This window comes from Pinus tabuliformis, chromosome 9 (assembly GCF_031772625.1).
Source record: "Pinus tabuliformis cultivar Carrire ecotype Pingquan chromosome 9, CPIR1, whole genome shotgun sequence".
NCBI lineage: Eukaryota > Viridiplantae > Streptophyta > Pinopsida > Pinales > Pinaceae > Pinus > Pinus tabuliformis.
Genome location: NC_142307.1, coordinates 1,442,147,808 through 1,442,166,710, shown reverse-complemented (window position 1 = coordinate 1,442,166,710; position 18,903 = coordinate 1,442,147,808). Strand labels below are relative to the sequence as shown.

Here is an 18,903-nt window from a genome sequence, read left to right as displayed (position 1 = left end):
AGGGGTCATGTGAATAATGATGAGATGGAAAGGAACGAAGGGGTCTCAAAGCCAAATGGCGTGGGTTCAAGGATGGTAATGATGAGGGATGCCCACATATTTTGGTCTATAGATGTAGGAGGGAGCAATCATGGATACATGAGTTACCTCGACCTTTGCTTTTCCACCCTTCTTCATTTGCATTTTGCCTTTTTTTGATTTCTTTTTCTTGTTACTGCTCAGGGCTCCAGGAGATGAGAACATGCTGTGTATGATATAAGCAATTATTACCCCCGTAAGGTGGGGTAGTTGATTGCCCACTAGGTTTTGATATGTGCATATGTTCCTTAATGATGTGGGGGACACTCATGGGGCATTAGGAACTAGGGCTATGGCCATAATGAAGAGGTAGAGCTCATGTTTGACTTTTGCCCACATACTAATATAATGTCCCAACCATCTTTTGCATTTTATAATATTCTTTTCTTTTGTTTCTTTCTTGTGGCCATGATATGCTTTTAATCTTTTTTTTAGTTGCATCAACCTCTAGAGCAACATTTCCAGGACCGACCCAAACATGTGGACAAGGGGAGTGGGTGTACCAGTGCCTTGTGGACCCAGTGATCATGTGGACCCAAAGTGGGAAGATAATGAAATAAGGCTTGTAATGTGTGGAGGGGAGTGAAATATGTGAAATGGGAAAACGAAAACACACTACAAAAGTCAGGGTTTCTCGAGTAGTGCCCTTCTTGAAGCTATAAGCCAGTGGGGGAGATCCCACGCGACTAGGATTGAGGATTAACCCTCCATTTAAGGCGAGGGAACAAAACTACATTCAAATCCCTTTTTTTTTCCATGTCACCCAATAATCCATGCCCAAAGTGCCCAAGGAAAAACAAGCATAAGCACCCGATAGCACAATGAAAAACATACTTTTAGGAATGGACTGCCCAACTTCAAACATATGCTCTCAACAGACGGGTGAGGGGACACATGATTGGCTCAATGAGCGGAGATCAAATGGCACTATATATTGTTTACACTGGTGGCTGTCAGGGGCTACCGGTTGAAGACCAATCTAGGAGAAAATTTCTCTTATGGGGTCACCCACTTTTGGTGGGTAATAGGTACTCTTGTAGAGGACCTCTTTTATGTCAGATGCATGTTTAGTTCTCATTTTTAGATGTTTAGTTCTTATTTTTAGAATATCTTTTAGAATATTCTAGAATAGATGGGGTGGTTGTTGCAAGTTTGTTCCCCAAGGTGATTAAGACAAATTGGATAATTTTTTTGAGGGTAGTATCTTTATGCTTCATTAGCTTCCATGTAGAATAACAAGGCACCAAGTATATGTGGCCTTCTTTGTGATTTTAACATGGCCACTTTGGACACCATTGGTGATGATTTTGTCCCTTAGATTATGAAATATTCACCTCAAGTAGAGTTTAGAGTTGCTTAATGAAGGGCTGATAAATCTTCTTTTGAAGAACACTTCGAGGGACTCTATTGCGGGATGGAAACCTTCCAAATTGTTGAGAAATGGCAACAAGAAATTCCAGTTTAATTTGTCCTTCAATTAAACTGTGAATTAAAATAGAATTCTTTTCTCATAGCAATTTGAAAATAATTAATTTAGGAAATTCGAATTGGAAGTCTTTTAGAAGACATGTATATGTTCTCCCTAATTTATAGGAGTTAAGGATGAGTTATAAGTTAAGATAATTTTATTAATGTCCAACAAATGACCATAGTAGGTCAACAGGATTGTCGGTTACAATGATTACATCATGCAAGTCGGTGGACCAAACGGTCCCCTTTAACATTTCTTTTAAAAAGCAGGAAATACATCTAAAATGTAAATGAAGAAGCAAGGAGCTCTCGACTTCGAAATAGAGCGTTGCAATGAAGCAGAGATGAAAAAGAAGAGGAAGAAATGGGGGGGGGAAGGATCTCCTGTCTATCCCCTACTCCTAACATCCGAGGTCGAGAGAAGAAAACTGAGGGAAGCTTGTCAATGTCTGTTGTCTTGTAGATATACTGGGCTGTCGATGATGTCGCCTAGAAGTTCTAAGGTGCCCCTAGGGGTGGAACTAATCCAGGAGCACCGATGCAGTTTGGTGGGTCGGCCCCTCTGGGACCGCACTGATCTATTTTCAGTGTCAGTGGGATGGTCCATGGTTCTTTTGGTGCCCCGTGCTGAGGGTAGCGTCCTAAAGAAGTCCGTGATCTTCTGCGTATTCTCTGATCTAGTGGGAGGCTGAAGAAAACGGGCCCGAAATCTGAAGCCCTCCTGGAGATAAAGTGCTAGGCATCTCGGATCAACATATCTGAGGAAGCTGGACAAGCTCTGAGAGGACCTAAAGAGACAATGGAAACGACCTCAGATCTCATAGTATGCAGGGCATCCGAAGATGAAATGTGTCTCTGTTTCTATCTCCTGTAAGTGACATAGCTGGTAGGTCCTATCTGCCCTATCGATGTGGTGATTTGTTTCCACCCGGAGTCTGTGAGATCTAACTTTGAACTGCCCGAGGGGTATTCTAAGGGCATGCATCCAATGCTGGAACGTGTATGGAGGTATGATGATGAGCCCATCCCTGATCTCTAGGCAGTGCTCCGCGTAGAAGGCCATTTTTGGGCACAACCCATTGGGAGGATTGGTCCATGTAGTCTGAATGTATCGTCTGTAAATATCCTCCTTAATGATTTTATTCAGCTCTTGCTGATTGGGAAGAAGGTGGCCAGGAGCATTCAAAGAGTACTAAAAAGGAGGGAGGCGGTCAATTTGGATTCCTGAAGCCTCCAGAATCTCTGTCACACCGGTGTACCAACATTTGGATCGGCCTGTCTGCATACGGGCGATGTGCTCCGAGGAGCAATAAGCTAAATACGACTATCTGTCATGACCCTTCCTCGTGTCTGCTAGGCCTCAGAGTCTTTGCAGGAGGGACACTAACCTGAAAATTACCTCTAGACGGAAAGGCTGAGCCCCAACTTAGCTAGAATGATGTGTTGGGGAACTGTCTGCTTGCATCGGATGAAATGATGCAAAAGGAGGGTCTGGACTCGCTCCACTGAAGCTTAATTTGACTCTAGGAGATAGCGACCCCAAATCTCTGAGCCGTAAAGCACTGTGGGGCGAATCAAAGTGTCCATGATGCTCATTTTGGACGAGATGTCTTGGAAATGGTGTTGGAAACACTGCCTCTCCAGAAGGGCTAGGGAGCCATACCCTTTGTTGATCTGAGGCTGAAGGGCTGGCCGCAGGCTGAAGCGAGGCCCTGAAAACTGAACTCCCAAATATGTATAGGTGCTGACAATCTCGATCTCTTCTCCTTTAAATAGGAAGTGGAAATCCGAGGTTTTCTTGACTCCATTAAAGATAATCACTTTGGTTTTACCCATGTTTACAGTTAGATGCCTCCTGTCACAAAAGGTTGCAAGTGCATCCAGCTATCTCTGGAGGCCTTCTTGGGAGGAGGCAATGAGGGCCATATCATCTGCAAAAAGGAGGATGGAAATTAGGACCTGGTGAAGAACACATCCATCTGTATCCTGGATATGCTCTCGGAGGAAAGACTCAAGCTCATCGATATATATCTCGAATAAAGTAGGTGAGGGGGGCATACTTGCTTGAATCCAATGGTGCTTCGGATGAAATCCGACATTCCTCCGACTGTATGGAGACGACCAAGGACGACCTCATAGAGACGCATGATAGCATTAAGGAGAGTCGAGGAAATACCAATCCCTCTTAGCCTATGGAAAAGATCTTCCCTTGGAACTGAGTCAAAGGCCTTCCGAAAGTCTACAAAGAAGCAGTACACTTTAAAGGATCGATGCCTAGCCTCCTCGATCACCACTCGAAGAGTAAGGATGTGGTCGATCGTCTGGTGGCCTGGGCGGAAACCTGCTTGGCCCTTGGCTCTGAGTTGTCTCTGCTCAAGAAAGTGGGAGAGTTTCCTGTGGAGTACTGTGGCATATAAAATGGAGAATGTGTGCCCAACCATGATTGTCCTGTAATTGTTGGGATCAGAAGTAGGCCCTGACTTGTGGATCGGGTAGATAATGTGGTGTGACCAGCTATCCGGAAATCCATCTCGAACCACCTGGTTGAAAAGGTCCACCAGATATCCTATTAGGGGGTGAAGTCCATGCTTGAAGAATTTTGCCTAGAAGCCTTCTTCATCTGCTGCCCTGCTGTTATTCATTGTCCAAATTGCCTCCCTGATATCTTTGTCGGAGAAGAGGTGGCAGAGGGGGGGGGAGTAACCCGAATTAGGGGCTGCCCAGTTATGTCATATAGTTGGTAGGTGTGAGAGAACATAGATGCAAGATCAAGGTCGATTGGGCTAGGAGAGCATCGGGAAAGGATGGTCCCCCAGAAATCTTTAGGGGAGCGAAGGAGGAGAGTAGAAAGAACCTGTCTCCTATGGGCAATGAAAAGGCGCTTCTTGCGGAGAAGGAGGCGATGGTAAGCTGAACAAAGGTATGTAGGTAAAGAGCCGGAAGGCGTGTCGGAGGTCCTGATGCATAGACTTGCATTCTTGGTCATACCAGTTGTTCATAGGGAAATTTCTTGGTTTGTGAGAGGTGGTGACAGAATGGTTAGAGAAGGGGAAGGATTGGAGTGCAGCTTTCCAGATTGCATATGAGAGACACTGGTATTTGCCCTTGGCGGAGCTGAGGGAGGTGAACTGGGACTTTGATGGGAGAGTCTGCCTAAGGATAGAGGAGAAGAGATTGGGGTCACCCTCCTCAAATCAGAAGGTGGTTCTGGGAGGGCTGCGGGGAAGAGTAGGGGGTGGATTCGGGAGGTCAAACTGCAGTGAGAATGAGAGGAGTGCATGATCTGTGAGGGGGATGGGGGTGATCGAGAAATTTTTAATGTAAGGAAGGAGATTCGGGTTTGCAATAGCATAGTCAACCACACTTGCCCCTCCTCCAAATGGTCTGCAAGTAAAGAAGTGCGAGGATGGGAAACATGGTAGGCTGTTCAGAATTACCAACGCATGATATTCTCCCAACTGTAGCAAATATTTCCCATAGGTTGTGATGGGTCCCAAGTGATCCTTGGAGGTCCAGTGCATGCCAATTGTGATCGGGTCAATCCCTCGAGTGCAAAATATATTCTCTGTTCTATCATGCATAGGGATTCGAAGATCTTTGGTTCGGGCGTTGAAGTCTCCCGTGAAAATGACGTCCCCCACTGTCAAAAACCTGGTGATGTCAGAGTACAGATCTGTAAAAGGGTCTTCGTCTGAGCTATTGTGAATAGCGTAGGAAGATGGGATAGGTGGGAAGTAACAGACTGCGATATAAATGTCTCTCGGCAGTGATGTTCTGGCTCTGATCTGAATCCACATGAATTTGGCATACTCATTGGTCGTGACTACTGATACTTTGCTCCTGAGGCTATCACGGACGAGGCAAGCCACACCTCTTGATCCCCTAACACCCCCTAACTCCCTGTCTCCTATCTGCAAGCTGCGGTCCACCGATATCCTGTAATGTCGGGGAGAGGTCGTACTGGGTTCGTGTGAGTCTCGGTAACCAGGAGGATGTCCGCTGAGCTAAGGGCTTCATAAAGTAGGCTTGGTGAGGACCAGAAGGAGCCATTACCATTCCAGCAGTGAACCGAGAGATCCGTGCCCCGCCTCCTCTCCGTTCGGGCCTGTCATTTGGAGTTACCTGAGCGGGGTGCCCATCCCGGGGGGAAGGTGTCCCGAATAACTGCTCGAAGATTTCTAATCACTGCCCATTTCCCTGCTTGTCTTGCTGCTGCAACCTGTTCCTTGGCTTGTTTTAGTTCAACTACTTGAGCTCTTGTGAGGTCTTCATCCAAAAACACTTTATTCGGAAGGGAAAATAGCTTTCGCTTGGCTCGGAGCACTCGAAGTCTCTCTGAAGAGTCACGGAATCTGAGGAAGAGGGTAGAGTCCTGCCCTAGCCAGGCTTTGTCCAAGGTTATGTCTGGTATGTTGAGAGTGTCGCATAGAAACTTGTTCCCCAGATCCATTGGATCTATTGGAGAGGGAGGAGTGGATGAGTTGTAATTAGTTAACTCAGTTTATTGAGTTAAGTCCAGTTAAATTAGTTCCGATCAGTTTCAGGTACTAATAGTGAGTAAACGGTCAGTTGGGACACTAGTGACCTAATTAGTGCTACTCTAGGTAAGTGAAGATTCTACCATCAGAAACTCATGCATGTTGATTCTGAGAAAGACCCAGTGGAGACTAGAGTGCAGGGACAATGTACTATTTGTTTTAGATTTTTCTGAGTTGCATTGATAGTGCATGCAATCAGGAACTGATCTTTGAGGGATTGCGCTATTTTTAGAGGCTTTCCCTTCAAATACAAGCTATCCTTCATAGGAATTACACATTGGAATAGAGACTTGGAGAGCTTGTGAAGAGGTTAAGCTTTGGCCTTGAGCTTGCTTATGAGTTGGAGATTGAATTTGCCGAGTGCTGGGATTGTTCTTGAGAGAACCAGCGTTGTAATTTCATCTTGATTTTCCATATTAATACAAAACAGATAGTGGGGTTTTGTGCTGTGGCTTTCGCCGGATATTTATTGTGTTATGTGCCTTTGATTATCTTCCTCTATTGATTATTGTTTGCTCAATGTTTATGGGCTTTCACTGTGAAGAGTAGAAGTAGATTCTTTTCTCTTGTTTTAGTAGATTACATGAGCTTGTGAATCTACAAGTTTTTCTACACAAATCTCATGGTAATAATCTTCCATTTTATCAAAGGCGCTTGTATTGGATTTGTTGCAATGGTCCATACTCTCATAAACAAAACCCATCCAAATTTTGTCACCATCAACCATGAAGAGTACATCAACAATTGGACTACACATCTTTATGACTTTTTTGAGCATCTTGCCAAAGGTCTTTCTGAGCATCATTTCTTCTACATTCTTTCACTTTGCTTCTTTTGAAAGTTGAGATCTCTCCCACTCTGTATTGCAGAAAATAGATGTGAGGCTTGTTTTTTCTTCAGAAAATCTTTCTAGAGTAATGTGAAATATGACAAATGTTGTATCCTAAAGCCTAAATAACTCTCTGGTTGCATTTTTTTTGTATATGCTCAAAATGAGATGATGGTTAATGACAAAGTTTACAACTACCATTGCTCTCCAAATTTCATCATTGATCTATGGAAATTTGGTTAAATCATGTAGCAATAAATCCAAGCAATGAGCTGCACAAGTGGTCCAATAAATGGTCTTTTACTTTTCCATAATCATCTTTACTAAACCAATGTAGTTTGAGGCATTATTTGTGACAACTTGGACAACATTTTCCTCACCAACCTCTTTGTTACTTTATGTAAAATTCAGAAAACATATTCAACTATCTTCACTTGATCCATTGCATTAATTACCATAGCAAAAATACCCGTTGACGGCAATAAACAAGCACATTAATAAATTGTCGATGATATAAATCCGACCAACCATCTCTCAGAATTGTGCAACCGGTAAACTTCCAAGACTATTTAATAATAGCCAACCTCTGTCATTATTTCTTTTGTTTTCTTTAGTAATGTGGTCCTTAGAGCCTTAGACACAGGAGAAACACACTTTGTGCCAAATAGCCTTTTTGAATGCATTTTTAAAATATGGGCTTATGGCCACATGATTCGACTAGAACAATTCGTCACAACAGATCTTATAACATTATTAAATATTAGACTATTCAAACTAATTTTTCATAGATCCCCTATTAATTAAATACTAGCTTTGCTTGAATTTTATGAAATAATTGAAATATTAAATGAAAGAATAGACACATGTATACCATCCACAAAAACAAATGTACGGTTGATCCTGCAAAACCCAATACAAAAGAAAACACAGCTACAAGGTGAGACCTATGATCTTGTCTCTTTGTTTCATCTATAAAATGCACATACAAAGGAATGAGAACTCACTATTGAGTTACCTTTTGGCACCGTGGCTTGAATGCCTGTGACAAAATCCTCGTCTATTATGCTCTGAAAATAGCACTCCCAGAGGTTTTCCTTAGCTATGCAACAAGTATAATGCTCATGGATGAATATTTAACATAGCTTGATAGCCATCTAGGGTTATGGTTTTGACTTCCTCAACCCTAAATTATTGCTAAGATTTTAGACCTAGAATCTTTTTGGAAGTCCACACATGGGTAGCCCCACGTGTGAGTTATGCAGGCTGGCATGGCATCCACTCATACCATGGTGGTAACAAGGTAGATTAATTTAGGGGGAGGCTTAAATTTTGCATATAGGCTTCAATTAAGGTGATTTTCACTGTTGAAAAGGTTTTGGTGTGTAGGTCAATGTTGAGTTTGTGTGCACATTTTTTTGAATGTAGCAATTCCGAAAAGCTACTTTTGATGCCTCAAAATGGCTCTGAAAGGTTCTAAACCCCATTTTTCCAAGTTGGGTCCTATCACTAACATGGGCTTTACATGTTAATTTATCCAATTTTTTCACCCTGTAAGTTCCAAGATAGATGACAAATTGTATGATGATCCAATTTGGATTACCACATTAAACTGAATTGCACATGCATTAAAAAATCAACAATAGCATCATTAATTGTTGTTGCTTCTCTACAGGTTCCCAAATGCATTTAATGTTAATGCTACCCCTGTTTTTGTTGGGCTTGAACTTGAGCCACTAAAGTTTAGGTGAAAGAAGGAATGCTAGATGAAAAATACATGGCAATCTTCCTCTAAATTCGTTGCTTCTTTTCCTTTTTCTCCCTTTTTTTGAGTTTTCATAGTTTTGTTGTAGTACACCTTTTTGGTCTTCAGATACCGCTCGACATCCTTCGATGGCACCTCCATTTCTATTAGAGACACTAAGCAGGTAGTCCACTGCTCTGGTTGAGATGCCAATAAAATGTTTTCCATGTAACTGACAGATACAATTTGACCTTTCCCTTTTCACATATTTTTGAGGTGCCATCTAATTATATTTCTTCTCACTGTGCTCTGCTCAACTCTGCTCACTATGCTCTATAGTATACTCAAATATTTAGGTCTAGAAAGTTTCAAGGATTATGCTCAATGTTAAGTTTTAATTGCATTTTACAGTCATGAAAGTCCCAAATTCCAACTTCCATTAACTGGTATGTGAACAATGGCAAACTACAGTGTAGACACAATTCTTTTTTCCATTAAATGTTGACTTAGGTTTAAAAAATGCCATTTTCATGCACAACTGAGAAAACCACAAAATATTTGAATCTATGAGATTATGGCCCGTACTAAGGCATTGGAAAATGATCCAGAGCATGGGTGCTTGACCCTGAACGCTGAAAATGCTTTGATTTGGAAACTAGACCCTAGTGTGTAGAGAAAACACGCATCTTGTTGACCTGGATGCAATCTAAGATCTAATTTCGGCGGAAATACAACGGTTGCAACGTTGGCCGCAGATTAGAAGTAACATCCATTTGCAAGGGCATTAGTGTCAGGTGGATGCATTTGTGGTTGCGGAGAGGAAACTTGTTGGCATGGATTCTACAACTGTATCTTCCACAAAGGAAAGTTGGGTGCAGTGTCGGGTAGAGTCACGAAGGAGTATGCAATTGTGCTAAGGTATTGCGAATTACATCGAGTTGCTCTAGCCTTGGAAGAAATGAAACCATGACGTGAAAACCATGCGGAGTCAGAGAAATCCAAGTGGTATGAGCGAATAGGATTTAAATTTTATCTATTTATTTTTAATTTGTTGAATTTTGGGGTTGAATTTGAACGAATCCTCGATATCTATTGATTTTATTTGCCTTGAATTTGAGTTTGAGCTCAAGTTCGGGTGCAATTTGAGATTCACCAAATCTGCGTGGAATTAATTTAAATTTCCTTCAAATATGGCGAATTTCAAATGGCGTTGTCTACCGAGGCCACAATTTCACCCAGACGACAAATTTCTTCCTGGAATCCAGCAAGAGAATTTTCAAAAAATATGATTGCTGGAGTGTTTGAATAGCTTTTTTATGGTAGAAAAAGATTCAACACATCAGAAACCCTTGAGGCACCCAAAATCTTGAAACTTGAGAGCTGTAACATGGATTTCCAAAAATTTCAGCCGAATTTTGTCAAAATTTTGTTGGAATTTCCATTACTTTTTGGGCAAAATTGTGGCCTCATTAGGTTACTCTTTCAAATTTCAAGGAAAAATTCGCTGTGGTGACATAGCTATAGGTCACCACATTCCGCTATTTCTTTCCTTGGAATTCAAAATTCACCAACTCTAAAGGCTATTTGCATTAATTTGACATAGTTTTGGCGAATCTCAAGTTGAAACCAAACCCAAACATGAACTGCAAGGTGAATAAAATTGGTGGAAAATTGAGGGTTTATTCAAATTCAGCGATGGAATTCAGCAGAGGAAAATAAAACCTTTGCTTCTTGTTCCATGTGGTTTTCATGTCCTGCTTTTCATCTCTTCCATGGGTTAAGCCACCTGATGCAATTCCCATTGCCTCCCATATTCTGCAAGTATGGTTTACCTAGTTCTAGCTTCCTCCTCCTGATGCAGCACCCAACTTTCCTCCACATAGGCTACAACTTCAGACCCCATTGCTTAACGAGTTTCCTCCTGATAGGCACACTCCTTATCTGTTTGAATTGCAGTCTGACACTGCCCACAGATCAATTATTTGAAATTGGAATTTGGGAAAATGTATTAAAACTTAACATAGAATATAATATAATAATTCGTAAGACTTTCCAGATTTGAAATATTGACATAGAGCACAATGAGCAGAAATTTAATTAGATATTAGAGCGGTGGAGCACATGCTTACTGTATCTCTAATGGAAGTGGCGGTGGCGTGTAAGGATGCCTAACATATCTGTCGATTAGAAAAATGCAATGCATTGAGTCTATGACAAATCAAAAGAAGAAAGAGAAGAAAGAAAATGAAAGGACAATGAATTTAGAGGGAGATTGCCATGTTTCCTTCTCCAGGCATTTGGCTCAAAATTTCACCCAACAAAAACAAGTGGAATCTCAAATTGTGTCGGTATAAGAAAGGTGATTATAGAGAAGTATAAGACCATTTATGTTAATAATGACAGAAATTAAAAGACTTTGTAAATGTAATTTACCTCAGTAAGCCTTGTTTTACCGTTTAGATAGTTGTGTAATGATAGACAATTTTTGTAAAGGTGCCTTTGTATTAAAATGCTATTTCTCGAGAGGCTTATTGTATTGTTGGAGAGTCATTGCTGACCTTGAATAATAAAGCATTCCAATCCCTTGCCCTGTGGAGGTTTCCTTGACACACTGTCAGGGTTTTACCACGTAAAATTCTGTGCCTGTCTGTATGAATTTGGTTTCTTGTTCTTGTGTGAATTTTTCCTTCTTAATTAAATTACGGGCTCTAAATACCAACAATTTAATGGATCTCTCTTTAGCTCATTTTCATTAACCATCATCCTACATTGAACATATACAGAAAAATTACAATTAGAGAGTCATTGAGGCCTTGTGAAAAGGTTTGTCACATTTTAGATTACTTTGAAAAGAGTTGTTGAAGAAAACCAAATTTAAGAGCTATTTTCTAGCAATGCAGAGTGGGAGAGATCTCACCTTTCAAAAGGAGCAATGGGAAATAATGTAGAAGAAATAATATTGGACAGAGATCTCACCTTTCAAAAGGAGCAATGGGAAATAATGTAGAAGAAATAATATTGGACTATAGCTTTTGGGAAAATGCTGAAAAAATTCCAATTGTTGATGTGCTTCACATGGTTGATGGTGACAAACCTTGTATGGAGTTTTTAATGAGGGCATGGACCATTGCAAGTGTTTTTGATAATATGGATGCTGATTATTGGGAAATTTGGGAGGTAGTTGACCGAAGATGGAAGGTGATGCATAACCTTATACATGCAGTAGCATGATGTTTGGACGCTAAGAAATCAAGGTGAAGAAGCCCTGAATGGACTCTGTGAGGCTATTGATAGGCTAAATCCAGACCCATCAATTGCAGCTTTGGTTAGACCATAGTTTAGGGCATATGGGTTAGAAGAAGGGATATTTGGAAGTAGTGAAATATGATAGGGTCAAAAGTGCTTTAGCAGTATGGTGGGATTTTTATGCATTAGGGGCTGTAGAATTGCAAATGTATACAATTCATGTCTTGATCCAAGGGTCAACTGCATTAGCATGATAAAAGAATTGGAGTGCCTTCAACCATATTCATTTCAAGAAAAGAAATGGATTGTTATTTGGAAAATTATAGGGTTTTGTTTATGGGCATAGTAACTACTAACTTGTAATTGGCTTTAAACAATTTGGCTAAAAACTCATACAATTCTTATACTCGATGTTTCATGCCTGTTTGAAATGCATTAGGAGATGAAGATCATCTTAACATTGAGAGTAATAGAGCTAGTCTTGACACCAGTGGTAATCATCCAATTCTCATGCTCGATGTTTCAAACTTGTTTCAAATGCATTAGGGGATGAAGATCATCTTAACATTGAGAGTAATAGAATTAGTCTTGACACCAGTGGTAATCATGCTTATAGTGATTTCACTGCCTATTGTGCCCTTGATGATATAGAGCTTTTTGATGGACCACAAAAACCTCAAGATAAAACCTGTTTTGCCATTCTTTTTGTATGTTTAATTGTAAACTTTTTAATGTTAGGTTAGTGATTTTAATGTTATGTTTCATGAATAAGTTTTTAAAGTTTGACCAAAGATGAAGATGACGCGTTTTTGCTATAGACTTTTAATCATGTTTGACATGTTATTTTCATTTCTATCTATATTTTCATGTCAAATTGAATTTTTATTTTTTACACTTAAACGACACCAACCTCGAACCAAATGACAGTTCTTACCTCGTTGCCTCCAATACCCTCTTCTAGTTTCTCACTGCAGTGTCTTTCATTCTGTTCCTTCGTTGAATTCTGCCACTGACCATTGTTCATGCTGCGAGACCTCACCTGACATAGGAAATTTTTTTTTTTAATTTCTATTGAATTTATATTTCTTTCTGACGTCAGACCCTGCTGGAAGCACCATCTCCACTGTTGGACAAGGATCCTGTTGAATCTTGTGTTACATCTGTTTCTGTCACTTTTAATGTTTCCAGTCAAACCCAATAAGACTAGAATCTTGATAAAATTTAATTTACTTTTTTTGTAGTCCGTCCCTCTGGATGTGTTATATTTACGTTATGACTGAACAAAACCGAAATTTAACAATAAAATAAATTTAACTCACCATGAGGGGACGATCGAGTGGCTGGCACATTGGGATATTATCCATCCACGTATCAAATTTTACAGGGATATTTTAGGCCCCTTGTGATAAGGTTGAAGGAGTCACCACCCCCACCCTTCTGGGGTCTTTGCTCTTGCTAAGTTATTAATTCCTGGTATATCTGGCTTAATGGTTGTTAGATATACCCTCGGTGTTATAGTGGCAACTGCTAGGTTTGATCTCGGGCTTTGCCCAGATTATTCCAACGAGTTACCAATTCACCATATAAAAAAACCCTTGTCTGTTGTTGGTTTAATCAATAAATTTATATTCAATAATTTCATAAATAATAATTACAACTTGTATAATTAATAATTATAATTTATATTGTTATTGTGTTTAAATGTGTTTTTGCAGCCTTGTTTGAGGAAATATATATATTCTAAATTATAGCTAAACATAAAGTTATGATATGATTTGAAAACAAATGGTAACAACAAAAAAAAATGTTTTAATCTCCACCATAGTAAAATATTTAAATATCTATTTCAATTAAAATAATTTTAATTAAACTATATATAGAGAAAAATAAAATAATTATAAAAAAAATTTTATTTTATTCATAAGTACTCTCTACTTACCTGTTAAAGGAGGTGTACTTTCAATGTTTAATGTAGAGTTGACATGTAAAATTTTAAAGATATTAACAAATTTTTTTAATATGGATCATAAACAATTTTTTTTAATGCTCCCGACAACTAAAATTATTTAATATCAATTATCTATATGTAAAGAGAGTTGATATTGAATAATTTTATACACATATATTAACATAGATTCATTTTAACTTCTTATCTACCAAGTGTTGAGATGGATCAAATATATTTTAGCTCAAAATTTAAAGAAAGCTTTTCACCTCAAAAGATTTGATTCTTCTAGAGGCAAGTTGATAGATCTTGAGTTAAAATTATTCATACTATATATAAATTAAAATTTCTTATCTCTCTAAATAGAAATATTTTAATTTTTAATATTCGTATTGTCACTTTTCTTTGACATGTTTTATAATTTATAATTTTATTTATTTATTATTTTAAATCCTAGGTACATGATAGATCCAACGTTAAAACGGATCTTGGTCAAAATACTTTTAATGGATTTTAATGTTCATTACAAGGGAAATATGTTTATTTCTTTTTCCCTTAACAGGGGCACACACACTCACAAAAAAAACCGTGTAGATTCAATCTAATTTGGGATTTATTATGGGCCCAAAGGGCTCAAGTTCATAATTTTGAGGAAATGTTGGCACCTCAAGGGATTTGATCCCTCTTAGACATGACAGATCCAGAATTAAGATTGATCTTGGTTAGCCCGTTGCGCTAGGTCGAACAATGGACATTTTACACAGGAAGGCGTTTGTTGACAAATATTGGGGCACTGTCCAGATTTGAAACTCAGTTAACCCACCTAATGTGCTTGTGGACAGTTGCATTTGGCTCAGGTGTATAGGGACACTCCCTCCTACTCGACCTTGGGTGAGTATAGGGGTACTTTCACTTACTTGACTCAGGGTCTCTATGACAGAGGGTAGGTCTACCAATACTCCTGATACAAAATGCTAGAATTTTGGATAGCTCAGAAGGTATTTCCGAGAGGGAAAACCCACCTAAAGGAATCGGCTGGGCGAGTTACCCAAAATTGGGGTTTTGGACTCAAGGCAGTAGGTTTAGGACCTACAAGAACTAATTATTTATTGTAATGGGTTGAAAGGCGAAAACCCTAAGTTCTAGTGGTTTCCTAAATGACCCAAGAGAAATAATAAATAGAGGAGCCAAATGAGAGGCTCATTGTGTGCATGAGAGATGTGGCTTCTCTTGTGCAATGAGTGTCCTAGGAAGTGCCAAGTTCTGCTCATGGAGGTCGAGATACCCTTGAGAGAAGACTAGAGATAAGGTGAAGTTTGGTTTTGGTTTGATCGAAACCAAAGAATGAGATCCGTCCAAGTTGCTGAAGATTTGAAGGATCTCTGTGTGAACTGATGTACTGTGGAGAGCCGAGGGCAAGGGAATCCATATGGGAGAACGGATCTACAACATAGCGACCTATCTTGTGTACAACATTAACCCAAGGAGCCATAGATCCTAGTGAAACAACTGTAGCAAGGAAGAAGATTACTTCTAAGAGGACTCGGTCTCTCTTCTGGATACGTTGAGCTGGTTGGTGGTTAAGGAAGGAATAATCTGTGCATTTGCTAGCTGAAGGACACATCTGCAGCTAAGAGAAAGGCTACTCTGAGTTTTTTCTTTGAGAGAACAAGTGGCCGTAGTGAGAAAAGGGTTTGGAGTGTTCTGTCCTGTGGAAGTAAGGCAGCTGCAAAGCCTAATTAGGGCTGGCCGCTGGCTGCCCCAGTCCTGTGAACAGGGCCGAAGCTCACCCAAGTAGGCTGAGTCCCTCAAAGAGACATAAAGGGCTGATATAGATGTCTTTTATGAAGGGCTGAGTACCCGAGAGTGAGAACAAAAGATTTCAGTGATACAAGGGTGGCTGTGTTTGTGACAAGGTGAGACTGCTGGTGTGAGGGCTCATATGTTAAAGTAGAGGATCGCTGAACGTTATTGATGAAGTCTATTCACAATTGAAATTATGAACATGTATTGATGGCTAGTTATGCAGTAAGTAGAGGGTCGCTGAGCGCTATTGATGAAGTCTATTCACAATTGAAATTGTGTACAACATGTATTGATGGCTAGTTATGCAGTTTTATTGAAGGATTAATAGACTGTGAGAAGCTGAAGTATTTCGTCTGATAAGTGCGGTGTATTTAAAGGATCAAGTGCATTGTGAACAGCTAACGGGACAGATATTAGGCAAAGGACGGCCAGAGGAACAATAGACAAGAGGACTTAAAGGACTGCCTTCAGCAACTAAGTCAAGCATCGTCTCTCAGTATTTTGTGGGCAGATTGAGGATGAAACTGTTCTGATTTCAATCCCTAATCTTTTGTATATATGTATACTAGCTGTACTAGTGATCTGAAGGGCCATGATCCCTAATACGAGAGCTCCATGATTCTTTTATTAATCGGGCTTTAGGTTCAAATCTCTGTACTTTATTGATTTCACTGCTGTAGGTTTCTGCTGATTTCACTGCTGTAGATTTCTGCTGTGCAAAGTGCTTGTAAGTTGAGGTTTGTGATTAGCAATAAAGCATATCTAGGTCCTATGGAAAATTTCAACATAAAAAGAGAAAAAAAAGATGGATATTGGTTAAAACATTTTTATACTGAGAAAAAAAGATGGATATTGGTTAAAACATTTTTATACTTTGTTATTCAAGAAATCTTTGGTTAAAACATTTTTATACTGAGAAAAAAAAGATGGATATTGGTTAAAACATTTTTATACTTTGTTATTCAAGAAATCTGTAAAAAAAGTCCATTTTAACTACGGATTTGTCGAATTACTTTTAACGGTTTTCATTCAAATCCAATAAATCATATAAAATTTAGTTAACAAATTAATTTACTTTGCTGTAGTCCATCCCCTTTGGATGTCTTATATTTGCATTATGATTGCTACCACCATTATCTAGTTAACCAATAAATTTACATCTAATAATTTCATAAATGACTATAATTTATAATGGTCTTTCGAGCTTTATTTATTTAATTAATTGGCGATGGGTTAATGAACAAATTTATATCTAATAATTTCATGAATGTTAATTATATTTTATATAATGGTTGTAGTTATTTTGATAGACATGCCTTTTTTAGAATGAGATTTTTAGAAACTTAATTTAATTATCAATAATTAAACTAGTTAGCTAGTAGGGATTTAACCTCTATGGAATAGCTACTAATTTTTTATAATATTTGCCAATTATATTTTATAATATTAGGCAATTTACCATTTAGTAAGAAGGTTCTGGGAATTTGTTTTTATTTTGCAGGAACTCAATGAAATCTGTACCAAAAACCAATGGTTGCCAAGCTACACAGTCATCAATTCAAGTGATGGTAAGATGGATCTTTTTGACTGTCCTGAATATAATTATTCATCTAAACAGAGACGCAATTGATCTTTATCTGGTATATCTGCTTTTGCACATACTGTAACTATTAACCATAATCATAGCGGTGAACTGATGCGAAAATGATGTTATCTTAAAACAGCCAAGGAACTCTCTTTTGCAACTGTTACAGTTCGAGGTGTAGACTTTGAACTTTCAGAACGGGGTGAGCTGAAAAGTAGAGAAATGGAAGCAAAAGAATCTGCAGCATCGTATATGCTGAGTACATTATATCGTATGAGTGGTCGGTAAGAGTGACTAGTTGTCCGAGTCCTTGAAATCCATGCATTCTTTGTATCATTTTCTCTTCCAATTTTGGGTTGCCACCCACATGGATGGGTGTTACTATGTATGCTTATACAACGCATCGCACGTGACGTGCATGATATGATGGCTGGGGCGGATGGCTTTCGCCCCCCAGCCAGGTTCGATTCCTGCGGCGGTGTTTCGTTGAGGCCCCACGCTATGGTGTTATTTGTGATGGCTATGGCGTAAAAATCTGCTCATCTGCTTGCTTCGGCCATATGTAAATTGTAAAAAAAACTGCGGGCATGGTGTTATTTGTGACGGCTATGCCGTAAAAATCTGCTCATCTGCTGGCTTTGGCCATATGTAAATTGTAAAAAAATCTGCTCATTTGCTGGCTTCGGCCATATGTAAATTGTAAAAAAATCTGCGGGCTTCGGCCATATGTTGATTTTCTCCCTGAAAAAAAAATGCTTATACAACGCATCATAGATGGTGAGCAGATAAAGTCTTTGTGGATTCTTGTATATAATATCTGCTCTAGTCCAAAAACATGACATAGTCTAGAACTATATAAACTGCACTTGCAGAAGTATCCCTTGTTTGACTTTTACAATTTTTTAAATTTTTATATACGTGCATATAATGTTAAAAATTCAAGCTGCAGAAAGTTTAGAGGCATCAGGTGACCTCTCTAGAACATATACTCCAATTAAGAGTAAACCTAACTCCCCAAGTTGTTAGGGTGTGTGTAGTTTTTGCATTTTGGTTTGTTTTTTTAATAAATACAACATAACCAATGATCACTGCTAGTAAACATCTTGCCATTAACATTACTTGTTTGATGGGAACCACTGACCATGTGAGGCACATTCTTCAATTTTAGGTCATCCAATACATTGACTTGATGGCTGCATAGATCAAAACTTACATGACATGAATCTATCATCTGTAAATTTGGACTAGGCAGGTTTCTCAGTGTGCTTTTGACTGATTTTCTAGATTTTCTACTGGTGATTGTGTGCAGCTAACCATGTTAGCAGAATATTTTATTCTTTATATGTTTTTTTAATTAAAAACTTTGATAGTATAGAGAAAAATACTGTCTTTCAGAGTCACGGAAATCGTGAAAACTTAGTCCCTTTGGAGTAAACTAGCTTGTATACATTCTTCCGCAATGAAGAAACTTGCAATTGTTTTTTTACATTAAAATAATGCCACCCTTTGATAAATTTGGTAGTGGACGAATATTTTGGTTTAAATGGCTGGCCATTAGGTGTGACTTCATTGGTAACATAGACATCGTGAAAAGTTAGTCATTTGGAGTAAAGTAGCTTGTACACAATCTTCCGGAATGAAGACAATGCCACCCTTTGATTAATT

At 39.0% G+C, this 18,903-nt stretch overlaps 1 protein-coding gene across 4 annotated transcripts in view; it reads left to right on the top strand.

Moving 5' to 3' along the window:
* LOC149153988 (uncharacterized) overlaps positions 1-18,176 on the top strand; it is a 180,696-nt gene extending 162,520 nt beyond the window's left edge. For 3 of the 4 annotated variants that reach the window (XM_089438695.1, XM_089438696.1, XM_089438694.1), the window contains exons 12-13: positions 17,155-17,221; positions 17,378-17,475. In XM_089438695.1, the coding sequence (XP_089294821.1) occupies positions 17,155-17,221; positions 17,378-17,419 (109 nt within the window). In that variant the 3' untranslated portion in view covers positions 17,420-17,475. Of the gene's footprint in view, positions 1-17,154; positions 17,222-17,377 lie in introns of all 4 variants that reach the window. The other variant, XM_089438697.1, reaches the window with a different exon arrangement.
* The last annotated feature ends 727 nt before the right edge of the window (positions 18,177-18,903 follow it).